Source organism: Nomascus leucogenys, chromosome 17, assembly GCF_006542625.1.
Source record: "Nomascus leucogenys isolate Asia chromosome 17, Asia_NLE_v1, whole genome shotgun sequence".
Classification (NCBI taxonomy): domain Eukaryota; kingdom Metazoa; phylum Chordata; class Mammalia; order Primates; family Hylobatidae; genus Nomascus; species Nomascus leucogenys.
The window spans coordinates 69,311,571-69,339,453 of NC_044397.1; the positions used below are offsets into that span (position 1 = coordinate 69,311,571).

Consider the following 27,883-nt stretch of genomic DNA (forward strand, 5'->3'; position numbering starts at 1 on the left):
TCACATTAGTGTAGCAGTACATTTGTTGATACATATTTTCATTGATCAATACATATAATTATGGACACGAGCTCAACAAATATTTTTGTAAGGAAACAGCATCAGGTTTGGAGACCGTGATCTAGATAACTTTGAGTCAACATTTCAATCCTGATGCATTCACAGCTATCAAGCCATCTTTCCTTTTTTCCCCTTACCTACCACATTCTGACTTCTAGTTTCTCCAAGAGGATAAAACGTATTACGATGCGGTGGGTCAGAATGTGCAGGTGGTAATGTGACAACCAGCTAATGAGTCTGAGAGACATGGGTATCTCCTCAGCTTTCAAGATTACAGCCTGAGCTACACAGAAATAAACTGTGTCCACTTAACTTGCTTGTGAACCTGATATGGAAGCAATGATATCCCATTCCACTAGGTGGCAGCAAAACTCTACCCACAAGGTGCCCAAGTGGTTCACTGGTATTATTAGTGCTTACTTGTTCAGCCCCACTTAATTAGCAGAAAGACAGTGGCTAACAGGATACTTCAATTACATAATGCCTCCAACAGTGGAGAACAGACACTGCCATTTTGCTTTCTACAGGCTGGCCTTTCCTTAGGCCTACCTGAATTTTACATGTATTGTGAATGATCCTCTCAGAAATCCGCAGGCCAAATGGCAAAAAGAGCCTTGTGATATACTTAAGCCTGGAGTCAACAATCCAAAGTCCTAGTAAAGTTATATAGATCCTGTATCAGATTCAGGTGAAACCCTGGGCATGCCATGGATAAAGACTTCTGAAAGTTTTCATTAGGATGGTAGAATAATGAATGTGTCTTACAAATTTATTATTATAATACATAGAATTTTGAAATAATATTCCCCAGAAGCAGTAGTACTTAACCAGTCAGGCAGGCAGTCTATATACATTTTTTACCTTTGCATTCTCCAAATTCAGTAGGTTGTTGTTAGCCTCCCCTAAAACCAAACATTTTTGGCTAGAGGTGTTAACCCCATCTCTCAACACAAAAACTGAAAAAAATAAACACCCAAACAACAATCTCTCTGCTACTGACTTATAATTATTCCCTCTGCTTAGGTCATTGATTTTAAAAAGTACATAGGGTAAAACATTTCAAGATGATAAACTAGGTTACATTACTTACTTAATTTCTTAAATTATGCATTATGTTAAAATCTGTCACTTGACCTTGAGAAAAGAAATGACACCACCCTCTCTCCAGTTGAAAAAATTTCAGTTTCCAGGGACTTGAGAGTATATTTAATCTGAATGAGTCAGAAACTGTTCTCAGAGGCCGGGCATGATGGCTCATGCCTGTAATCCCAGAACTTTGGGAGGCTGCAAAAAATACAAAAATTAGCCAGGCATGGTTGTGCACACCTGCAATCCCAGATACTCAGGGGGCTGAGGCAGGAGGACTGCTTGAGCCCAGAGGGTTAAGGCTGCAGTCGAGTCGTGTTTGTGCCACTGCACTCCAGCCTGGGCAACGAAGCAAGACCCTGTTTGGAAAAAAAAAAAATTGTTCTCAGAAAAATAAGCACACAAATGAGAGAGAGAAATGAATAGAGAGATATGGTATCTCTTAAATTAGAAAATCAGCACATATGCATTCTAAATGAGACAAGCATGTAAGAGATGTCATCGTAGAGGAGAAACACTCAAGTTGAAAAGTTTCTTCCCAAACATACTCTACTCTTGTACATCGACTGTAGGATATAAGACCCCACACGCTATTACATCACAACATCGTTTATTATGTGAATTTTTTACAATACAAACAAAAAATACAGAAATGCAATATATGAATACAGCTAAATGCAGAATGGTGACTTTTTTCTCTTTAAGAGGCCATGATTCCCATTTCTAGTAAAATAAACAGACTGCATATACGTAGAAACAGGTTGGTCATTAGCTTCACAATTTTGCCTAGAAATGATCTATAAATGCATTTTCCCCCCTGCTACTTACCATAAAGTGTAAAAAGGGAGTTAAAGGAAAGTTTCCTTGTTGGTTCCTACCATATGAAAGATGCTATATTCTATTTTAGCAGGGCCAATATATGGAAAATATCTAAATTAAATGTTATTACAAAAATGAAGCAGTAATGAGATTCTGGCTAAAGAGGGCACTAAATGAGAATAATATATATTTAAAGAATCCAAAACAAACAAACAAAAAGAGGTTGTTATAAAAAAGCTCTAGGTGCACTGTAAGCATATAGGGTTTTTTTTTTTCCATGTGTATTTTTAAACAATGGAAGTGTCAAAAAATAGGGTCAACTGTGTTAGACTAAATTACATTATTGTATATGCTGCATTGAATGGAACCGTTGTATTATAATTATCATAGAGAAGCACAGTTTGCATCATATTATGGCAATTTATCCTCAATGAAAATCTTCCAGAGTCCTTTTATTTTGGAATATCCTGTAAACAATCAAACCACCAGAACATGATTGTACAACAGTAAAATGTTCTCTTGCATTAAACTGAAGATATCTGTTTAATAAAAAAAGAAAATGTAGGAAAGGTACTTAGAGCTCTTACTTTCTAAGTAGAGAACACCCTAGACAATTCAAGGCATCTTAATCTCCATCAAGAACAACAAAAAAAAGTAATTTTTGTCATGCTGTTAAATCCATCATTATGGATAAAACTGGTGCAAATTGGTCAAACGGATCCAACAAACACTGATGTCCAAGCTGGCATATTGGCAACTAATACGTAACTGGTGGTCAATAGAGAGTTTAAAAGATCTTCCCTTTCTTCTTGTTCTTTTCCAAGGTTCTAAAGGATAAAAGGAAAATAATCAAGATGAGTAACCATTTTATCAACGTGATAGACAACATGATAACAACAGCTAACCCAATTACAATGTTGGGATTTTCAGATACTACTTTTTCATTGAAAAAAATTAAAAGATTTAGAAGTAAACAGCTAAGACAATGTTAATCTATAATAGTATTTTCTTAGACAATCAAATATTTGACAAAACTCCAGGATAAGCAGTAAAAAAATATGGCAAAACCCCATTTTAATATACAAGAACAATTCTTCCCAAATGAAACAGCACAAACTAAAAAGTATCAACTGGCATCAAACAGGGTGCTCTTTTCCCCCACTGTCATTTGCATTTTGAAGTGCAATTGCTTTTACAAATCTATTTTCCTCTTCTTTGGGGAAAATGTTAACAGTAGGGTAGTGTAGCAGAACAAATGTCAAATCTCAAAATGTTTAGTAACAAAGATAAACTATATAATCCTTATAGGAATGCCACTTTTCAGCTTTAAATGTAACTATTAAGGAAAAGAAAACTAAGGTGCAAATATTATTGAATTTTGTATAAATTAAGAGAAAGTAATTGATTAGCTGTATTGGAAATTAAATATCTAACATTTTGTCTTAAGAATTTTATCGTAAAAACATAATTCAACACAGTTAAAACGTACCCCTAAATATCTAATAGATTTTGAAGAATGTTCCCTTTGTGTGCCAAAAATTGAAAACAACCCTTATGTCCAACAATTGGGGGGAGGAGGTAAAAAATCCAATTAAGGTGAGTTAACTGCGGATAATGTCATGAAGTTGCTAAATCATAATTATGAAGATTAAGTCATGAAAGATGTACTGAAAAAATACTGCTAATGGACACAGACTGTATCCATCCATATAAAAATATTTATCCATGAAAACCATTGTGTTTGGAATGCATGATAATGGGTGATGACTTTTTAAGTGTTATTCTAATGTTTTTTAAATAAGTAGGAAAACAATTCTTTAAAACATTAATACACACATTTCTTAGTAATCTGCTATTAGTTACCTCGAAGAGTTCTGTTGTTCTAAAATACGTTGTTGAGCTTCCCAGTTTGCTTTCTCATCCTCAAACTGACGACGTTTTTCCTCCAATTCTTTGTGCTGTGCTTCCAAATTCTTTTTCATTTGTTCATGGCGCCGCTGGAGCTAAATCACAGCACAATATATAAAACAAAACTAAGAAATGAGAAGCAGAAGTATGTTTCATCCAGATACCCTAATGATAAGGAGTATGAGCACTATTTGAATAGCCCTGTTGTAAATTCAGAGTACTACCTGGAAAGCACTGTCAAGGACTCCTCCTCCTTTAGGACCTGCCACCCAAAATGCCAGTGACCCAAGACAATAATCTTCGGAAACAGGAAAAAAAAAAAAAAAAGCAACAAACTTAACAGTGTGGAGTACTTTATAATGGAAAATTACTATCTTATCTCGTTCTTCTTTAATCACAAATATGTTGGAGGCTAGGCAGTGAAGACATCACTGTTCTCATTGTACAGATGAGGAAACAGTTGCAGAATTTAAGTGACTTGCCCAAGATTGCTAGCCAGAAAGTGGAAGAACCAGGACTTGAATAAGCCTCCTATTTCCAAGTTTAGAAAGCTAAGACAAGTGAAAAGAAAGCAGGTAGTTTAGGACCCTAAGAGCTCAAAGATGCCAGTAAAGTACTCTGATTCCTGTAAGCAGTAGTTCTCAGACATTGGTCTTCATGCAAATCATCTGGGATGTTTGTTAAAAATACAGAATCCTGGACCTCACTCAGACGTACTGAATTAGAATATCTGGGTGTTAAGTCTGGAAATGTGGATTTTCAACAAGTTACAGTGATTCTAATGCAGGTGATCCTTCCTCCTATGTGTATTAATACTGTAAAGAATGCTGACTGAGAGGTAGTAAACATTCATGCAAAGTAACTGCAGAAACAAAGTGCTTTAAGTCCAAGAGATCATTAGATAAATAATTTCATTTAGGTGCAAGTCAATCCATTTCTGAAAAAAAAAGAGCCAACAAATTTAAAAAATCAGATTAAATCCTTCTATGCCAAATACCCAAGGACTATTCAAAACCTTCAGTTATCCAGGGATTATGTTCTGTTATAGATTTTACTACACTGGTGAGTTAACATTAACATAATGTTAATATATAACTATTATGTATATTATATATTATATACATATTATATATTGTTATATATTATAATTTTGCATACAATTTTTCCTTTCTGCAAGCCCGAAGTGACTTCAGATTTATTCCTATTTCAATTATTTCATGCAATTCCTACAAAACGAAATCACCTAAGACACACTTAAGCAAACGTGAGTCAAATCTGAGGTGAAATCTTCCTGATGACAGCAAACAAGTTACTAAGAAATGTCAGAAAGTAGGAACATAAGAAAATGTCTCTACTTATTTTTTTTAAATGAAGAGAATCACATATACACAATTCAGAATAGTAGTTACCTCTGGGAATGAGAGAGAGGGATACAATAGGGGACAGGCACACAGGGTCTTCAAATGAGTTGATAACATTCTCTTTTTTTAAGTCAGGTGGTAGGCTTACAGTGTTCATCATTCTTTAACTTAATTTATGTTATATATAAGCAATTATCTTTTGTGTTAACTGCATGTAGATAAAGGTATAGGTCACAATCTGACTCTTAAGAAACCCATGGGGTCAGATGCCTTCCAAAGTTCAATATTTTTCAGTTATTAAAACGACAACACCGCTTAGAAAGGATTATATACTATATTTATAAAATACCTCCTGGGCTATCTGGGGCAACAAGTATAATCAAACACATTACTTTTTATTTGTTGCAGTAAAATATATAAATATTCACAATATGTAGGATTAAAACTTAGTTCATGTTAGGTTTTGCAGTTTTCAGAGTTTTTTCCATTCTGAAATTGTGAAAAACAGGACTGTGGACCTATCTAGCTTAACTTAAAAATTAACTGGGTTCAAATGCTGGCATACTAAGTTAATTTATTCTTCTTCTTATCTATAAAGGAGAGATGGGCAATAATATCTACCTTGTAGGGCTGTGGTGTGCGCTAGACAACACAATAAATGAAAGATGCTTGGTGCTGTGGCTGATGTACTGTGCTGCTAGCTGTGCCCCCAAACAAGTATTTCCAGCATAATGGATTTAAGGAGAGACTGTATTAAACAAGGCTAAAAGGGTTTCTTTACCTATTTATGTATTCACATGTATATTTACATAATATATATCATGTATCATATACATGATGATTTGCAAACTCATTACCACAGGGATGTTGGTAAATACACTCTAGATGTGGTTTCATAAAAGACAAAGAATCTAGAATGAGCATGCCTAATTCTCTAATGGCTTAGAGTATCCGGTGGGAACCTTGGCCCAGAGCTCTTCACAGGTCCTTGAAGTGTTAACATTCCATCCTTCAAAGAATAGTTCTTCAAAACTATCTTCACCATTCACAGTAATCATTAAAATTCCCAAAGGGTTCCTTGGCTACAGGTTCACAATTACTTGTTTGTAATATTTACTCTTAGCAACATGTCCTAAAATACATCTGCCTCATATGTAACTTAAACTACTTTTAGATTCTCAATGGAATCTAAGTGTGGAGATAATATAGTAGGACTCTTGATTATTCCTGTTTTTTTTCCCCTTTTGGATATAGATTTTCCAGATTATATGTGAATTACTGAATAGGTAGAGATTCAATGCATATATTTAACAACAGGCTGATAAATTAATCCCCAAAATGTCATGTTAAGAACTTCATTAATTTATAATACAATAGCAATTGCTAAGACAGTGATTCTTGATTGGGGGTGTGTGTGCATGCACATTTTGGTTTGCCCAATGATAGGAGGGCACTGCTATTAGCATTTAGTGGCAGTGCCAGGGATGCTAGTCCTGTAGTGCTCAGCAGTCTCAAACCAGGAGGAATTATTCCATACCCCTGATAAATTAAACTCACAACAAACATAACAACAGTGAAAGATTTTAATAAGAAATTACAAGAAAAGCCCAATAATGTAAGAGAAATGATGTGGAATAAAAACATTTCCTCGAAATTATTTAATACTTTCTCATTCCGTGCACTCTATTTACTCAATGGATTAGAGTACTTTTGTTATGCCTTTAGTCAAAAAAGGTTTTCCGTATTTTATGCGGTAATTATAAAAGCAATGAGATCAACTGTAAGAATATAACAAAAGAGATCTGAATCTCTTCTTAATACACTTAGATACAAATATTGTATTAGTGAAGCCACATAAAACAGGGATCTTACTAAATTTTATCATTAAAGATTGTTTTAAAAGTATTTTATATTACTGTCATCCATATATATATATATATAATTTTGAGACAAGGTCTAGCTCTGTCACCCAGGCTGGGGTGCAGTGGCACAATCATGGCTCACTACAGCCTCGATCTCCCAGGCTCAAGAAATCTTCCTGCCTCAGCCTCCTGAGTAGCTGGGACCATAGGTGCAGGCCATCATGCCCAACTATTTTTAAAAATTTTTTGTAGAGACTGGGTCTTGCCACGTTGCCCAGGCTGGTCTCAAACTCCTGGACTCAAGCAATCCTCCTTCTTTGGCCTCCCAAACTGCTAGGATTACAGATGTGAGCCACCACACCTGGACTTCCTCTCATATATTTTAAAATAATTTATTATTTTATAGGGTTGTTTGTTTTTTGAGGCAAATTCTTGATCTGTCGCCCAGGCTGGAGTGCAGTGACATGATCTCGGCTCAGTGCAACCTCCGCCTCCCAGATTCAAGAGATTCTCCAGCCTCAGCCTCCCAAGTAGCTGGGATTACAGGCACTCACCACCACATCCAGCTAATTTTTGTATTTTTAATAGAGATGAGGTTTCACCATGTTGGCCAGGCTAGTCTCAAACTTCTGAACTCAAGTGACCTGCGTGCCTCAGGCTCCCAAAGTGCTGGCGTTACAGGCATGAGCCACCATGCCCAGCCTATTTTATAATTTTTAATTATAACAAATTGATGTGGAGAAAACTTCATACTTAAATCACTATTATTTTGGGGTTACCCATAGTTTTTTTTCTACTATTCTCAGACATCTATCGAACTAACTGCTCTATGGATTTTTATGTTCAGTTTATCTTTTTCTCCATCTTTTCTTTCTTGCCACCTATTGAAGGAAATGTCTCCAAGGTCTTTGTGATTAATAGAAACTAAATGTGTAACTCAACATCTAGAAGGGTTTCAAGATAGTAGATATGTCTTCTGGGATGTTTTGTCATTACCCTGCCCAATGTTGTAACACTAGGAACTACCTTGACACTACATTATAAATAAAGAAGGCCCAACCTGTTAACAAAAATATCACATTCCCTAATTTTCTCTCCTTTGCGTGGAATTTATCCAGGCATATCTTTAGTTCAATAAAGGTTATCTCCCTCTTTTTTCACTCATACACAAATAAGTATGGTCAATTATTATTATCCTAACACTAGTTTTTGTGCATAAATCCACCCCCAAACTCTCATCTTTAGTGTTCTTATGCCACCTGTATGGAATGGTTTGTCATTTTATTTTTCACAACTCAAATTTGTTCATTATAACTTTAATAATTCATTGTAAGTATTCTATTACACTGTCCTACCTAATATACTATGTCCATGCACTTATGTATTGAAGTATATATTATTATAAACACAGTGCTTGCTTCTAGAAATTTCTCCATTTTGTTACACTAGGGTATTAATTTTGAAAAAATATGTATAAAAAGGTTATATTATCTATAAATTTTACTGAAGATACTACTTAAAAAGGAACACAATGTCTGCTAAGAGACGGAATATTAGACTGATTACCTCAGCTTCAGAGTCCTTCAGTTTTTGAACTTTTTCTTTGACCTTCATCTCAAACACCTGCTCCATCTCCATCTCCATCTTCTTCATTTTAGCTACATGCTCCCTTCTTTCTTCTTCCATTTGTGCCAGAGGGCTCCTGTCATGAATATTAAGGGTAATCATTAAATGTCTGTGAATAAAAATTATAATACAGAACTATGAAACAGCTGATGAAAACAAATGAGATGCTATATATGTATGTCATTATTAATAGACTAGAACTTCTTTCCATATTTCATATATAAAACTTATTATGAAAAAAATCTAAAAAACAAAGATGTTCTCTAAACCTACTGCATATCAAATCTAAGGATGACATACCAAATAAACTGTAGAAGGAAAATGGGAAAAAAATTCCCAAAATACATTCACGGAATAAAACATTAGAAGAAAATCATTTAATTTTGTTCTTTAAACAACACTTTAACATGAAAAATAGAAAACGAGTAATGAAGTTAACATATGTAGAATATTTTTAGTTTTACCAGAATTTCAAGTGTTACAATCTCTTCTAAGACAGCTACTAACACCACCAAAATTATTATTTATTTTGGTAACTGAACTGATATGTTGGAAACAACTACTAGTCAATACCTAGAGCACTATTTAGGCATACAGAATATTTCTAGGCCCCTTATGATCACTTCAATGCTCTTGAAAATTCATTCTACTTAACTCAAATATTTCACTGTCTTAAGTTTTAAGGATGTTCAGTGATTTAAAACACACCACATACTTTAGAGATAATCAGGAGCAAATATTTTGTTACTAATTATTTTTAAATGCAAAAAAAAAAGACATAAGCACAGTTAAATAAAAAAAAAAATGTTCACTCTGTTGACGTTAAAGTCCATGGACTCAAATCTCTTTGTAGAGTTGTGTTCAAAATTTTCACACTGAGATATATTTACGGGTGGGCTTTATGTTAAGGCTAATACACTTACACAGAGACACAAGAGAATGCCAAAGTACCTAGTGCTTTCAGCCCAGGAGCAGAAAGTGGGCTCTTTGCTTTGAGAATCTCTGAAAATTATTTAATACCCTGGGACAAATTAAAGAGATAGGTCCTTCTTTGACTTTGTTAATAAAGCATGCTTGTTTTGCCTCCATAAAAACAGGCTTTGACCATTGATTGAGGTTTATATTTTAAATGGGTAAATTTTATTGTAATACACTAATTTTTTTTAAAAAAATTAACTCATGGCTTAAAAACGAAAACCAGACCTTGGATTTCACCCATAACTTTAAGGCTAGTCATTTTAACCCTGATTTGACACACTCTTATTATGGTGACTTTTCTCCTTATTAGGCTAAATGTCTCTGACCATCACAGCAATTTTCTTTTCTAACAAGGAAGCAGGCAAGAGAGCTAGATAGAAAATGTTAGAAACAAAACAAAAAGGACAGAATATTGGCTACCAGTTTTTCTTAACAAAAAGGCAAGAACAAAGATGTGATATAATGCTATGATTAAGATGATCTGTTTTCACAATTGCGTAAATTAGAATAAAATGTTATTTAACTCAAAGATATTTCTTCACTAAAAGAAAACTTACTTCTACATGCTAACCTGACATATATTTTTCCAATTAAACAATGAATCAAAAGTTCTGAAAATGAAACTAACTAGACATATTAACTTAGAACAAGAACCTGCATTTTAAAAGTGGAGTCAGCTGAAAAACATTTTCAAGTGTAAATACCATTTTTTTTGTTAAAAGTTGAGATGCTTCTTAATAATATATTCCTCATATTAATGGCAGGTGTTTTTAATACAGTTGCCTCCGATCTCTTGAGCACACACAGTGTCAGTGACTGCCCTGAAACAGCACACCAAATGTGTGTTTGTGTTTGCCAGCATTCTTCCGGTGAAAGGGTCCAAAGCTTTTGTTAGATTTTCAAAGAGTTTGTAATTCCCACTGTCCCCTAACACCCTAAAAATCTTTTTTAGTCTCTAAAAAAGAAATAATCTAAAAACAATTCTTTAATTGCTAACCTTAAGTAACTGAATATGTGTATTTAAGCAACTTCCAACAATGTAATTATGATTGTAAATATATTAAATTAGAAATCAGAGAGAAATATCTATTCCTACTTACACAACTAATCTATAAAATGTTTATCTTACTTTATCCTTGGGAAGGAGCAGGTAATTTTGCCACCTAAATTATTATTTAAATAACTCTAGGGGGGAAAATAAGAGACTGCAGATAAAACATGCAATGATGTTTCAAATCTTCTTTTAGGCCGGCACAGCAGTTCACACCTGTAATTCTAGCAGTTTGGGAGGCCAAGGCGGACAGATCACAAAGGAGTTTGAGACCAGCATGGCCAACATGGTGAAACCCCATCTCTACTAAAAATACAAAAATTAGCCGGGTGTGGTGGCGCACGCCTGTAATTCCAGCTACTTGGGAGGCTGAGGCAGGAGAATTGCTCGAACCCAGGAGGCAGAGGTTGCAGTGAGCCAAGATCGTGCCACTGTACTCCAGCCTGGGTGACAGAGCAGGAGTCCATCTCGAAGAAAAAAAAAAAAAATCTTCTTTTAAATTCAAAATTTAAGTATTTAAGATCCCCCACTTTACATGCCTTCAACTGTATCATATCTAAAGGAAAAAAAATTAGTGATTTGGCACATTTAAAGTAAAGCATACTAAAAGCTGCAATTAAAGGCAAATGCATAGCTTTCACAATTAAATTATTAAGGTATGTGCCCTAAATAAAAAATTTACAGTATAAATTCGCTAAAGCTAATTTATTTCCCAAATTATGTTCATAATCATTACACTAAATCACGATAAAAATAACATGCTGTGGAACTATCTTCTGAAAGTCTGTTGAAAGTTTAAAACCTGCAAATGTGTGTTTCTAAAAGAAATGTGCAATTAACAGTTAAGATACTATAAGTTTTTTAGCCTTGTAAAAATAATCTGACCAAATATACTCAAATACTGTGAAAAAATGTTCATGCATATTTAAAATGAATTTTTGAAGTCTCTCACCAGTAAAAATGATCTTTCAAATTTTTAATTTTTAAATTAACACCTCACTTCTAGTCGTATTTATTAATTTTTAGAAAATTGAAACAAAAAATTGTGCTTAAAATGTAGAAAATGTAGGGAGATCACTTTTTCTTCATATTTACTATTTTTTTCCAAGTAAAATCTTTTATTAAATGGCTGGAAAAACCATTTAAGTTGTATCACTGCCTGCCTGCTTTTTAATAGGAAACTCTTACCTACCCACATATAGTAGTAAAGCTTATAAACCTATCAGTGAAATTAAAAACGCAGACAAATGAAAAAAGCCTAGTAAAACAAGAAAAAGAAAATGGTTACAACATAACCCGAATATGAAACTAAATCCTCAAAGATTTAGCTCCTTCTAGGGTTGTCTTTATAAGGTTAAAATTCCTGCAAGCCACACCCCTTCATGTGACCAGTAAGAGAATTACAGCCACCACACCACATAAGGATGACCTAGTCAACTTCTACTTTGCTGCATTACATATGACCCACATTTGGAGTGTAATAAAAGACAATTATGTTTCATTTAAATTATGTGTGTGGTCTTTCCTAAAGAATAAATTAAGCAAGTAGATTTACATACTTTTGCTCCAGTGGTTAGTAGGTCACTATGTACAAAATTTTCCAAAGGAATTTCACTTAATTTCAAAGATCAATAAAAATTTCTAACAATTTTGAGTAATAATGGTTGCCAACATTGTTTTGCCACGTGAGAGTATTAAAACCAAACATAAACAAAACTTCCAACTACTATCATTATAATTTCATGAAAGGACACTTGAATAAAGAGTAAAAGATATAACTAAGTTTAATTTTTTGAAACAACTTGAAATTTTCAGCAAATTGTCTTTATTTCTGTTTAGATGAAAACTCTGTCATGTATCAAGAATTCTGAGAATCTGCCTTTGAAACTTGTATTTTTGGTCATTCACTTATAAAGTTTTCCCAAGATGACTGATGGAGAAGGCTATAGAGAACAGAAAAATAAATTAACATAAGGGAAAGAGAGACTAGGGTGTGCCCCAACTTGGAGCAAGGTTCTATTGTCACAATTGGTAGCAATGATAGACATCAGTTCTGAAAAAGAGTCACCAATAAAATGTGATTTTAAGTAAAGGGTACAAGGAAGATCAAGCGAAAAGGAGGCAGATAAAACTTCAAGAAGGAAGTTTAGCCAAAAAAAAAAAAAAAAAAAAAAAAAAGACGGCCCTCCTCTTATTGGGGATCACTTCCTTTAAGAGATCAGCAATCTGGATATGACCAACTCTTCTCCCCTTTCCTTTACAAACCCTTGCTGAATTTTCTTTGATTTGAGAGGTTACCCTTTCTGTGGCTTTCAACCACCCATTACCCTCCATACAGGGATGCAAGAAGTACTTGGATGGCTCCATACTTTCTTTGTCAGAAACAGGTAATTACCGGATAGCTGCAAAGAACAGCATCCACTTCTCCAGATCTAACCTTGAGACAAATTATAGCTGACTGGACAAGTTCAGCTATTCTTCAGATTTAAACCACACAATCTATTTCTTGTTTTAAGTCCCTCTGAAATAGAATTGTTCTAGGACTATTGACATAACAGAAAGGCACATTTTCAGACATCTACACATACATTTTTAATGTTTATTTCATGTTTCAATAGACTCTACAGTGTGCCCAAAACTACCTCAGAAAATTAAATATAAGATAAATTGATCTACAGTCATGCACTGCTTAACATTGGGGATACATTCTGAGAAATTCACTTATCATCGTGTCAACAACACAGTGTACTTACACAACCTTAGATAGTATAACCTACTACACGCTTAGGCTCTACGGTATAGACACACAATATTATGCGATCTTGTCGTATATGCAGTCAGTCATTGACTGAAACATCATTATGTGACACATGAATGTATTTTACTATTCAATGTCTAACATCTTTAAAAAGTTTAGCTTATATTCTAAAACCAAAGTGTGTGATTAGCACTTTCTGAAACATACATTTCCAAAGATCAATTTAACTACAAATTTTCAATAGGTTCACCTTCCATTCCAAAATTCTTGCAACTCTCAACCCCTCGCCACTACCACTATCAAAGAATACATTGCTATGGAGAGTCGCATGAGAGCAATACAAAAAGAACATTAAAAAAAGCCTAAACTCACACCTACTTCACTTATTTAAACATTAGTCTTTCTTTTCAGTTATTCATGGATATGTACTGAGCTATGAGGAAAAGCACCTTACATCAGCTAAAGCACCATAAATTGTTAATGATTTTTAAAGAAAAATTCAACAAAAATTTTTGAAATTGCTAACATTTTCAAGACAATGTAAGATACAACCAATAGATAAAACTTCTAAGTGATTTCTTTCAAGTTCAGTATGTGTTATTCAATGAAGTAGTAACAATCTAATTCCTATTTATTATTAACATAAAATAAAATATTATGCTAGCTCCTGGGGCAACTTGCTTTTTAGCAACGCAAACATTTCTTTTTTTATTTGCATAGGCAAAGTATGGTCATGATTCCTCTCTTTAAGAGATATATTTCCAGTAGACATCTACTAATTATGTTTTCACCTGGGATATAGTTTAACTCACGTATCCACACAGTAGAATTTTGTATATGCAGAAAAAAACTTAATGATACTGTAAAGTTTTCTATTTTTCTATGAATTATCTTACCTGCATCCAACAGCACTACTTTAAAAAGCCTTATATTTGAGACATGGGAACAAATAAATAATTCTTTATATCTATAACATAAATGTTTAAAAAAAATTGAGTAAGTACATATATTTAAAAAATACGTACTAGTAGTATTTTAACATACAAAATTATCAGTAGCTTTGTGTATGTGTTTCTTTTAATGAGTTACAAAGTTCATTGTTAATGATGAGTTTAAAGTGAATTAGGATTTTACGAACAATATTCACTATGATGGATCCTTACATTTTTGTGCCAAAGTTACTCAATAAACATTTTGCTAAAAAGAGATAAAAAGCCTTCCTTTTGTTCACATATTGAGGCTTACCTCAAACAGAATCTTGTATTTTAAATATTTAAGAAGGGACATTTTTCTATTCCATTATAAGGCATGTTAACCACTATAGCTATTTTGAGAACTTGTCTTTCGTATTTATATAGTTGATCCTTCAGGATTATCATCTAATGGTAGATAACACCTAGCTACAAATGCACATTACTTAAATTGGTTTTGCAATACAGCTATGCAGTGCATAATGACATTTCAGTAAACAAGGGATGGCATATATGATGGTGGCCCATAGATTCCTACTGTCTAGTGGCATCTTGATGATCTTGACCCTGAGTAGGCCTAGGCTAATTTGTAAGTTTATGTCTTCGTTTTTAACAACAAAAAAAAGAAGGTATAAGTGAAAAAAGAAAGAACTTTTAAAATAGAAAAAAGCTTATGGAATAAAGATTATAAAGACAATATCTTTCTACATCTGTTCAATGTGTTTGTGTTTTAAGCTAAGTGTTATTACAAAAGAATCAAAAAGTTTTTTAAAATTTAAGTTATTATAAAATAAAGTTACAGCAAAATAAGATTATTGAAGAGAAATTTAAAAAATTTAGTATAGCCTAAGTGTACAGTGTTCATAAAGTCCACTGTAGTGTACAGTAATGTCCTAGGTCTTCACGTTCACTCACTGAACACTCACTGACTCATCCAGAGCAATCTCCAGTCCTGCAAACTCCATTTAAACCAAGTGCCCTATACAGATATACCATTTTTAATCTTTTATGTTGTATTTTTACTGCACCTTTTCTATGTTTAGATACACAAATACTTAACATTATAACTGTGTATAACATTCAGTACAGTAACATGCTGTATAGGTTTATAGCCTGCAAGCAATAGCTAGACCACATAACCTAGGTATGTACAATGCTCTACCATCTAGGTTTGTGTAGATACTCTATGATGTTTACAGAATGACAAAATAGCCCAATGACACATTTCTCAGAAATGTATCCCCACTGTTAAGTGACATATGATGTAATTATGATCTTCAATAATGACAGATTTTTAAAAAGTAGGGCACAGACATGGTTACCAGCTTCCTCACACATCTCTTTTTTCGACCCCAACATGAAACCACCACAGCTTGAGATATAAGCTCAACAGGGCAAAGCTACACACTTTGTAGTCACTTATACCACTCTAACAACCAAAAGAAGAAAACGAAACTCCAGCTAATTTACTCCCTGGAATAGGAATAGAGAAGGTAACCAAGAATAAATTCATCTAAATATTCCTTTTGTTAAAGCCTGTCCTTTGTTTCCACATAATCTGTAAGTGAAAACTATCAAAATGGTTCATTCAAAAAAGCTTCTACTATTAACAAAGCATAACAATATAAATTATGCTGCTGTGCATAAAGAACATTATCCAAATTTTCTACTGAGTAGCCAGGAGAAATTTAATGAAAATGAAACAATATGGTTATTGACTACAGAAATAATACCTTTTTGGAGAAAAAAATATATACTTACTTAGTCAGCTGCCCTTTATTCTTATTGTTATCAACTCCATTATAAGTCACAGCTGCAAGTTTTCTGCTTCTGTAATTCTCATAGTGGACATTATTAGTAACATCTTTCAAGTCCTGCATGTGTGTTCTGTCACAAACAAACAGCAAGAGTTTGCTTCTATTAATAGCTAGGGGGAAAGAAGCTTAAAAAGTTTTAATATAAATTCAAAATTTTACCAAAACAAAAATTTCAGATTTAAAATGAACAAAAGACTATTGTTAAAGAAGGTGGCATTCATCTGTTTTCATTTACACTCAAAGTAGACCAACAAAAAATAAGCTAACTTGACACCAAATTTAGATTCCAATGAGATTTTAAGACCTATAAATCCCCCAAAACAGTTACTGAAGGATGACCTTTCTATGAAAGAGTATTCATCTTTATATTATCTATTTAAATACCAGACAAGAGAGTGCAGATTAGCTACTACTGAAGCTCATAAAATCTAAAAGAAACTGCCTTTTAGCAATATTACTAAGGTAATATATAAGTTTTTATTAATACATAATAATAAATTTCAGATCACATATCAAGTCATTTTCAAATAAGGAAATTTTAGAGTAATTTTCTGTTTCTTCAAACTGTCTAGTGAATGTGGTATTTCGGTTAAACAAATTTTTGCTTACAGCATTTCTACCATATATAAAATCAATATATATGAGATAAGTCTACAATACATATGAGATGATGTCATCATTATTTAATAATTCAAGACACTGAAGATACCCTTAGCTGCTCTATGGATATCCTTTACCAATGTAGTGTTCTTGGATATATACATGGTGTGGCAATACCATATTGTCAGTCCTCTCTCTTCTCATCATCCATTCTATCTCAAACTTCCTATATCTCCCATTATTCCTCTTCACCACTTTACTAAAACTCCCTTCTGCGAGACAAACACAAAGGTGTATTGTTGGCTGGGCATGTTGGCTCACGCCTGTAATCCCAACACTTTGAGAGGCCAGGGCGGGCAGATTGCTTGAGTTCGGGGGTTCGAGACCAGCCTGGCCAACATGGTGGAACCCCATCTCTACTAAAAATACAAAAATCTGCTGGGAGTGGTGGCAGGCACCTGTAATCCCAGCTACTTGGGAGGCTGAAGAAGGAGAATTGCTTGAACCCAGGAAGTGGAGGTTGCAGTGAGCCAAGATCGCACACTGCACTCCATCCTGAGTACATGAGCAAGACACTGTCTTAAAAAGAAAAAGTGTATTGTTGTACTGTTTTTATCATTCCTTACATCCAGAAAACCTTTACTGTTACTTCACAATCCAGTTTCTTGAATCTCCCCCTTTGTGAATAAAATGTGATATTCAATTACTCTGATTCATTTCGTACTGACACTTCCATGCAATTCTCTGATAGTTCACTCCCCTTAGTGCTAAGTCTGGTTTTTCCAAAAATCTCATCTCCCAGACTCTGTCCCTCAATAAATTCACGTTCTCTTATAGCCACAACAGTTACTTCTAAAGCTCTACCACTCCATTTTCGGCAAGTCAGGCAGCTCCCTACTCCTGGCATATCTGGTGGCTGACACTGAACAGTTCATGCTAATTTGTCAATCTCTCGTCAAAGACTTCAACTGCTTTGGAAACCTTTTTCCCAGCCTTGACATCAAAGCATTCCAACCATGACCACTTTCTCCTTGGTTGTCATTCATTTTTGGTACAAGTATACGTCACAGGTGACATCATATCTCTTCAACTGTAAGCTCCCCTTTATAAGGAACATGCCATTACCTTTTGTGTCCCAATGCAGATAGCAGATGATAGGAATTTTAACAGTATTCATAACTCAAGATTGAAGCTGAGATATGATAAACACTTTTTGGAACCAGTTTCTCTAAGTGGAGAATAATAACAAACACCTATGCCAATATAAAACAATGTTTATGTAATTTTTCTTTTCTTTTTTTTTTTTTTTGATACAGGGTCTCACTCTGTCACCCAGGCTGGATGGAATGCAGTGGCACGATCTCAGCTCACTACAACCTCTGCCTTTCAGGCTCAAACCATCCTCCCACCTCAGCCTCCTGAGTAGCTGGGACTACAGGCATGCACCACCACGCCCAACTATTTTTTGTATTTTTAGTAGAGACTAGGTTTCACTGTGTTGCACAGGCCAGTCTTGAACTCCTGAGCTCAAGCAATTCTCCCACCTTGGCCTCCCAAAATGCTGGGATTACAGGTGTGAACTACTGCACCTGGCCTAATTTTATTTATTATATATTACATATCATCACTGCATCACTGAAAAATCATTAAAGGTCCTAAGGAAGAAAACTTACATGAAATGTTAGCATGAGTGTGTAAAATAAAAGGTGAATTTAGTAATTGTTAAGTTATTTTTGTTAGTGTCATCTAACATTTTAGATAATGAATAATTTTTCTTTTCACTAAAATCACTAAAGTCTTCTATATGACTACATAATTCTGATTTTTTCAGGTTATGAAAGTCTTTATTTCCATGTAATTAAATATGCTTTATCGTTTTATGATTCAACCCACTCCTCCATTCTCAACATAATTTGTTAATTAGCAATACAGTTTCCCCAGTTTCAGGAATTTGTCTCTTCCATTTCCCATTGCTGATACCATAACTTTCTGTTCTCCTTTTGTCTTCTTTCCCCATTTGATTTCTGAAACACCCATCTCCACACCCTGAAAATATTTGTATAGTTTTCCTCCTTTCCATCATCTTCCTTGGTTTGCCTGGAGTAAGTCTGTTCTCTTAATTAGCAAGAGAACTTCTTTGAACTTGTCTCTTTCTTAGAAGCAATCACTATTCCTTTGACCTGCAAGATTTCAATTATTTGGGATTTACAGACATCTGTAATATTGGTATTGGTATTGTATTTCCTTCCTTCAAGTATTTATTAAATATCCACTAGATGACTTTGTCTTAAAGACATGAGCTAAATTAAATATACATCTTTTTAATAATAACTTTAGAATTTTTAGGCATAAAAGTCTTGCTGCTCTGCTGTATTAAATCTTCCTGCAGGCATGGTCAATTTGCTCTGTAATGCTTATACTAGGGAGGTCCCTCACTAGCTGCCAGGCTGTGAACCTTCGAATATTCAAAGTAGCCTCTGGGCCGGGTGGGTGTGGTGGCTCAAACCTGTAATCCCAGCACTGTGGGAGGCCGAGGCAGGCGGCTCATTTGAGGTCAGGAGTTTGAGACCAGCCTGGCCAACATGGTGAAACCCTGTCTCTACTAAAAATACAAAAATTAGCCAGGTGTAGTGGTGCATGCCTATAATCCCAGCTACTCAGGAAGTTGAGGCAAAATTACTTGAACCTGGGTGGAGGTTGCAGTGAGCCAAAATCGTGCCACTGCACTCCAGCCTGGGCAAGAGAGTGAGACTCCATCTCAACAAAGTAGCCTCTGGCTCAGTATAGCTTTCCCCTCTACAGTGCTTTAGGTATGTAGGCAATTATTGATTGTATGCTTTTAAAATACACAAGAAAAAGTTATAGAATGCCACTGTGTCAAGCACTGGGCAAGTACCATAGAAGATTTAAAAACAAGAGGAATGCAATGGTAATTAGTATTTATTAAACATTCTCTACTTATATACTGTCATAGCAGATTATATTATTAATATGTATTCTTTTGAAGTCACACCTTAAGAATGGAAGAGGAAGGGAATAGTTCATAATAGAGCCTGAAGTGTTGTATTCTCAAAACCCAGAGGATGACTTTCTCGTGCATTTGCTCTTCTCCACTAAGTGAGGCCTGGCAACCCCAACTGCTGAATCAACCCTATCATGTAGTTCCTACCAAGAACACCTGCTCCTTTGAAAATAACGATCAATCACATGCCATTTATTTAATTTCAAAATTCACTCTCACCTCTATTGTATTTCTTGAGGTGGCAGTTTGACTGTCTTAAATTTTCCCCCTCACTTCTCACCTTGAGAATGACCTTCTTGTTATTCCATGATTTCCAACTATTATCCATATTTATGTAACTACCTTTCTTTACACAGCAAAAGAGATTCTTATGTTTTGGGAAAGTGGGTAGACGTATGAAAATTAATAGATATCAACTTAACACAGACATCTAAAACTGAAGGTTAAAAAGAGTATGTGGTAAAGGCGTAGAGAAGCAAGAGAGAAAAGTGGGAAATGTGGAGCGAGGTAGGGAGAGGAATGAATGTGTCTCAACATGAAAACAGTGAGGATCATTTTGATGCCCTTTCTGTTCCTTGTCTACTAACATCTCTAGTCCTATTACACTTTTTCTTCATGATTTCCTCTCTGCTGCTGCTTTTCTAATTCATTAGTAAGAGATCCTCTTTACTAGTCCTGGTCCTCTAATCAGGATGGCCTCGATGTCCTGTTCCCATAGGCTTTCCTTCTCTTTCAGCAAGTGTGCAAGACACAATTTAGGGATTTCTCACCTGGTAGGAAGACTGGTTTTGTTCACTATGTTCCAGTATATAAAATGTGCCCTATTCACCAGCTACCAGGCTGTGCACCTTTTAACATTCAAATTCTAGCTTTGGACTCAAAAATTAGCCTTCTCTTATATAGTTTTCACAAGGTTTTCACATTAAGAAAAAAGAGCCTCGTCTACTTCACTTTCCATCGTTATTTCAGTATTAAATCTCAACACAAAGTATAATGATAAAGAGACTAATTTTCCTATGTATCCCTAGACAAATTATTTTGCAACTTTTGCTCATGACTTCAAAACCTTGGAGAAAGAATCATCTACATGTAGTGTTTACTTCATTGCTAGACTGAAGATATAAATTTAAATTAGCTACATTTATAGAAGGCAAAAAGTAAATCTGTCCAACTCTTACTTAGGGAAAGAAAATCTTATGCTATTTCCATCATTGCTTGCACTTACCTTATCAACATATTTCTTAGGATTGTAAAATCACAATGTTCACCATTTTCAACTGTAAGAAAAAAACAGACCGCATATATTATATTTCCACTAAACCTAGTCTTTTCAAAAACTATTTCACAGGAACTTGGGGCATAAAAAACAAGGAGAGGAAATGCAAAACAGATCAATTTTTTTGAGATTTAACACTAACATAGTACTCAATGTAAGGGCATGACAGAGAAGTGTACTCTATTATTGCCTTATTGTAGTTTAATCCTCAGAAATAGATATGTAAACCTAACAAATGAGCTCTCCAGAAACAACTTTGAAATTCTGAAAGGGGAAATCATGTATTTTCTTATTACAGGTAAAAAATATATTTATTCTATAATACATTTAAAAAATTCAGTGGTGTGAGTGAAGGGAGAATCACTTTAGAAAAAATCTTAAGGTAACCAAAATGAAAAAGGGAGCCAAAAACTTTAAGGTTCTTTACTTATTATTATTTTTAAAGAAATTTATTACATTATTTTTAAAGAATGTATCACAAATAGGAATACTACTTGGGAGTAGAGGGGTAAACTACAAAAGAGAGATGCAAATCAATTTCTCCGGGGCGTATTTTTAAGGGGTAATTTCTAAAGCCTCAGCTCAGCAACTGAAAGTTGCCTGGGCATGATAGAGAGAGCTGGGAACAAGGTACACAAGGCACACGGGTCACTGATGGGAAAATTGCCAATAAGGACCGTTACTTGAAACAATATCCTAAAAATTATTGTTCGAAATAAACCAGGGGCAGTGGTGTGTGCTTATAGTGACGTGATGTGGGAGGAGCATGATGTGGGAGGATCACTTTGAGCTCAGGAGTTTGAGACCAGTTGGGCAACATAGCAAGACCTTGTCTCTTAAAAAAAAAAAAAAAACAAAGTTCAAAAATAATAGCAACAAACAGATAAAACAATCAAGTCTCAAGTTTGGTTTCAGCTTACTATAATACAGAAGATTAAATATCAGATTAAACCAATACAATAAACCTATTGCCAAGAGGAAGGACTTCTGAGGCTTGGTGTTATAACTAAGATTTTATTGGTATTTAAAACTCCTTACTTAACCCTTAATAATTTAAGATAGCAGGTTAAAAAATAAAAAAACTCCTTACAAAACTAGTAAAGAGGATCTCTTATTAATGAAATTTTTTTACTCTAAATATGCGATATCAAAAAGTGCAACTTTTGCACTGAGGAAAGAAGACTGTGAATGTTTTAACTGGGCTTACAAATTTCTTCAATCATTCTTGAGGATCCATGATCATCTGACATTCCGATAAAAGTGACTGGCCTTCTCTCCAAAATGTTTGATTCCAGGAGGTTTATTAGATTCCCTGGGAGCAAACTTTGGGCCCCAGGTAAAGCACCCCTGAATTTTAGGTATGTTTTCAAATATGAAAACAGAAATAGACTTAATGATGGAGGCAGGATGCCAGCCAGGGTGGGGCAAGTTGAGTATCTCTTATTTGAAATGCTTGGGACCAGAAGTGTTTTGAATTTTTTTGGAATTCTGGAATATCTGTGTTATACTTACTGGTCAAGCATCCTTAATCCAAAAATCCAAAATTCAGAATGCTCCAGTGAGCACTTCCTTTGAGCAGCATGTCAGTGCTCAAAACGTTTTAGATTTTGGAGCAATTCACATTTTGAATTTTCTCTTTAAGAATGTTCAACCTATACTACAACTTTAGGACTTAACACATACTGCCTGACTTGGTAGGATACAGGTTTGAAAAATATCAATGTACTTAAAGAGGAAAATGAGACTACAAGAACCTGAAATGAGTATTATCCTTGAAAATCTAGACTATATCAATACAGTATGCATATTGTACTACTTACTATAAATACAATTTTAATCAGTTTTGAAATCTTATAGAAAGTCATTCACTGAAGAAAATCTTACCTTCAGCAACACCCCAGGGATACTGCCTTCCTCTGACCCTTTTGCCATTAACTTCAATGATAGTATTACTACCTACCACGGCAAGAGGTAAACGGTCCTATAAAACAAAGTATTCTTGTTCAAATACATCTCTGCAGTCCTCACAAATTCAAGAATAAAAAAAGCTACATTACTCAACAGGTTAGCCAAAAAAAAAAAAAAATTTACTTTCCATAGTTTCTGCATTAGTTTTTATAGGCCATTTAACAAATATTTAGTAAACTGCCATCACATGGTATTGCCACCAAGGTAAACAATAAATAAAATTAAATTTTCTCTTTAATGTTAAGAATATTCCTGGTCAAATTATTTACTAAAAATCACTACAGAAAGTTGTCCCACACCTGGGAGGGATAAAAGGTAAAAAATATATTGGCATTTGGGGAAAAAAAGGGGGGGGCTAATGACTAGCCTGCCTACTTGATCACAAACCAACTATAACAGTACCTAAAGCAGGTGATAGTATATTTGTTAAGCTCTAACTTTGGAACTTCAAATCCTGGTGACTGGATTTGTGTTCATCCATGTATAGCCCTTCACAATTCTGTGGCTCCCAGAAATATCTAAGCAGCTATTTTATACAACTGCAGAAATTCTTCACAGGCAATGTATAAGAATTTCATTATTCCAAGATATTTGCCTACATAATGCCATTATTCAGTATACCATTTTTAGGGCCAAAGTACGTCGAAAACCATGATAAAATACAGAAAATATGTTGATGTGAATTTTTGGTTGGTTTTTATTGTTTTTAATTGAAACATAATTGTACACATCTGTGGGGTACAGTATGGTATTCTGACACCTTTATACAAATATGTAATGACTGATTTAGGGTAATTAGCATATTTATCAACTCAGACTTATTTTTCTGTATTGGGAACATTCATAATCCTCTTCTAGCTATCTGAAAATATAGATTAAATTACTGTTAACTACAGCCACCCTACAATGCTACAGAACGCGAGAACTTATTCCTCCTATCTAGCTGTAATTTTGGTTGACTTTTATAGAGACAAAATAAATACATTTTTGTCTGGCAATTAAAACATAACAGAATGAATTCTCTCCTTTCTCATCACTTGTTTTTTAAGAGAGAAAAAAATTATATAATATGAAAGCCACTTAATTAAAAACAATTTGAAATAAGAATTGTGTTATTCACCTCAGTAGTTTATACAATTCCTTATTATATATACTAGCTAATCTTCAAAGTTAATTATAAAGTTGAATTCAACATTAAATATCCCTAGGCATTTTGTAAGCCAACTACTTAAAACACTGATACTTTTGATCTTTCCTGTGGACGTTGTAGTATGTTTTTAAGGCCTCAGATTACTTTAGTGTATGTACAGGGATGAACCTACCTTTATCTTTTTAACAAGTTTATTTTCTTCTTCATCATCTGTTTCTGGAAATTCATATATTTTAATTTTATGTTCTTGGATTTCTTTCATTATCTAAAATGGAAGAAGTAGTCAGCAAAAGAGCACCATACATAATTAGTACATTAGTCTTATGTTCATTACATGCTTCTTCGATTCCTATATGGGTCCTTGGTTCCAGATCCTTTACTGTTTAATGATGCAAAATTGTAATCTAAAATTAAAGTACTATGCTAGTCTTTTTTTTTTTTTAACTGTAAAGTTGATATATAAACACCAAATCCAATTACTTCCAAGTGTTAAAGTCATATAGCTATCATACCAAAAGAGTTCCAAAAAGGATGTAAAACTCCGGAAAGGGATTTCTCTGATTTCCACAATAATGACTTTAGGTCATTTATTTACAATGCCTGAGATTCTTCCTTTAGATATAAATTCCCAAGTATCTTATTTAGTTGAATAAACAGGGCTAAACTCACCTAAAATTTTTAGTAGAATCTGGCAAAAGTAAGGTAAAACTAAATACAGCACTGCTCCCTGCATATTCATCAGAAAAATCCTTGCATGTACATGTGCATACACACAAATTGAGGAGCAACAGGTATAAGATTAGGGAGGCACACAGGGAGAAAACACACCCTAGAAATTAAGAAGCTCAATAATTAATAAGGAGAATGCAGAAAACTAAAGAAGACAACTTATTAATAACATCAGAAATGACCTAGTTCAAATTAAATTATCATGTCCAAAATCACTCCAAATTCTAAACAGAATACAGACATCCAAATAATTTTCAACTACCTATCCTTATTTGAACTCATAACAAACCAATGGCTAATATACCTAAACCTAGCTTCCCTGCCTATACTTATATTTTGGTGCGACTTTCTTGGCAAGGGTTCCCAGCAGCTATAAAAGGACCCTGAACAAATTGTGTTACATGGTTACTATACTAGACAGAAGTAAACAGAAGCAAAATTGTCACTGAAAAAAATAGGACCACACATCTTTTACAATTAGGGTACGTACCTATATTAAAAAAAAAAAAAAAAGAATAAACGAGGAATTGACAAACACATGATGAAGAGAAAAACGAATAATAGTAGCTAGCTCTAAAAGCAGTGGTTTTAGTCAGAGGTTGTATATTAAAATGACCTGAGTACAACCACCAGGATGTGACCAATTTGAAAGAAGAAGTCACTTCATATTCATCTTTTTTACCGTTACCAGTAAAAATCCAAATCGAAATACATAATAAACAAAAAGAAATATATGATAGTACTTGAAACTTAGAAATAGCACATAAAAATAAAATGGGAATGGGTAAGTGTAAAACAGAAAAATACTAGATACAGTAAAAACTATGTACTAAAACTTTCTGAAAATTAATATGAATTTAGCACAACTTCAAAGCAAATTTTAACAGGCTTTTTGTAACAGGTTTCAAGGTATTCTGAAATTCATATTGAAAAAGGTGAAAAAATATTTTGTTACAATAGGACTATATGGACAATAGAGATAATTACAATCTATTTTTAAATATTACAAAAAGTTGCTGTGGTTTAAACAATATACTACTGGCCTTTGGACTACTGGAATAGAGAAAGGTTCCAGAATTGACCCTACATTTCATAAAATGTAATATATAACGAACCAAACACAATTAAATCAGAAATGTGTGTGACTGTGTAACTCAGTATTATTGAGACAACTAGACAATGAGTCTAGAAAAACCGTTTAGTGGTCTTCTAGCTAGCTCAGTCATACAGCATGAGACTCAATCTTAGGGTCGTAGGTTTGAACAATAACTTAAACTATAAATATCCCATAAAGTGCACTGAAAACAAAATTAGGATATATGCAGCAAAAGAGAAAATAGAAAAAATATTGTGAAAATGAGAGAACTAAATACCCAGAATAAAAAGAACCCATATCAATAAATACGGGTAATACCAAGTACTACTGGTCAAAAAGACAAAGGATTTGAACAGATGTTTACAAAAAGGGGGAAAAAAAACAACTTCGTTTTTAAAATGTTCAGCCTTTCTGGAAAATAAAAGGAAAAGACAAAGAAACGATTAGGTACCACTTCACTCCAAAAAAGTTTTCAAAATAAAAATAATAATACTGGCAAAGTCACAGTGAAACAGATGTACGCTTTATAAAACAAATTTGTATTATTGGGAAAGCACCACGACAAAATGGGGAGTGGGGAGATAAAGACCCATAAAAACAATCACAGCCTCCGCTTCCTGGGAATTCGTTCTAAGAAAATAATTCAAAAAAAAAAAAAAAAAAAAAAGAAAAGAAAAGAAAAAAATTCTAAAGAGTATGGGAAGAAATTGTCTGTGTGGGGGTGTTATTACAGAACACTTAAAACAGCCATATTTAAAAACTGACAAAGGCAGAAGATGGAAGAGTTATTTTTAATACAGTATAAATGACAATGTAGTAAAGCAGTAAGAGGAACGGATTGCAACACATTATACTAAAAATAGTAAAAACTGCAAATTATGAGAATGGTATAAGAAACCTGGGTTAACACATCCTGCTCACCTGTTTTTTAAACTGTTGGCATTCCTCTGGTGTGAGTGTGTCTGCTTTGGCAATAAGTGGGATGATATTCACTTTTTCATGCAAACGCTTCATAAACTCAATATCCAATGGTTTAAGTCTGAAATACACAGTATTTAATTAATATGACTGAATTGATCAGTTTGGGAGAACAATATTCTTCACATCCCCAATGCTAGTTAAATACAATGTAACTACTTTACTTACTTATCAGAAACACTCTGAAGATGTATTAGGCCAGCAAAAGTTAGGTAGAACAGGACTTCAAGAAGCATTGGAGTGGCTAAGGCTTTGACTCCTGCCCTTGAACCCTGGTCACAGGGTTTTGGCCCTAAAGAGGAATTGGAAAAACCAGAAAGGCTCCTAATAGACTTTCCTAGAATTATCTCTATATTTATTACTCAAAATTTACAAGGTTTTAAAATTTTATTTTATTTAATTTTTTAAGACAGGGTCTCACTCTGTTGCCCTGGGTGGAGTGCAGTGGTGTAACCTCAGCTCACTGCAATCCACCTCCCAGGCTCAGATCCTCCCACCTCAGCCTCCTGAGTAGCTGGGACTACAGGTGCGCACCACCATGCCTGCCTAATTTTTGTATTTGTTGTAGACACAGTGTCTCGCCAGGTTGCCCAGGCTGGAGGATTTTTTAAAAATGAAAAATGGTAGTCCTCTTTCAACTCCACATTCAGTTCTTGCGACCAACTATCTTTCTCTGACAAGATGCTCACAAGATAATCTTCAACATCCCTTTTATTCATTACAATCTGGCTGCTGCCTCTAGTTTGCCTCTGTACTTTCAAGAAGGT

General features: G+C 34.2%; 1 protein-coding gene across 4 annotated transcripts in view; it reads right to left on the minus strand.

Moving 5' to 3' along the window:
- Positions 1-794: 794 nt before the first annotated feature.
- The window catches only part of SEPTIN7 (septin 7), a 107,497-nt gene continuing 80,408 nt past the window's right edge, over positions 795-27,883 (minus strand). For 3 of the 4 annotated variants that reach the window (XM_003268897.4, XM_030797469.1, XM_030797468.1), the window contains exons 7-14: positions 27,060-27,177; positions 24,486-24,578; positions 23,080-23,176; positions 21,145-21,196; positions 16,242-16,367; positions 8,663-8,798; positions 3,829-3,968; positions 1,740-2,792 (exon numbers count right to left, since the gene is read on the minus strand). In XM_003268897.4, coding sequence (XP_003268945.1) covers positions 2,753-2,792; positions 3,829-3,968; positions 8,663-8,798; positions 16,242-16,367; positions 21,145-21,196; positions 23,080-23,176; positions 24,486-24,578; positions 27,060-27,177 — 802 coding nt within the window. In that variant the 3' untranslated portion in view covers positions 1,740-2,752. Of the gene's footprint in view, positions 2,793-3,828; positions 3,969-8,662; positions 8,799-16,241; positions 16,368-21,144; positions 21,197-23,079; positions 23,177-24,485; positions 24,579-27,059; positions 27,178-27,883 lie in introns of all 4 variants that reach the window. The other variant, XM_012496808.2, reaches the window with a different exon arrangement.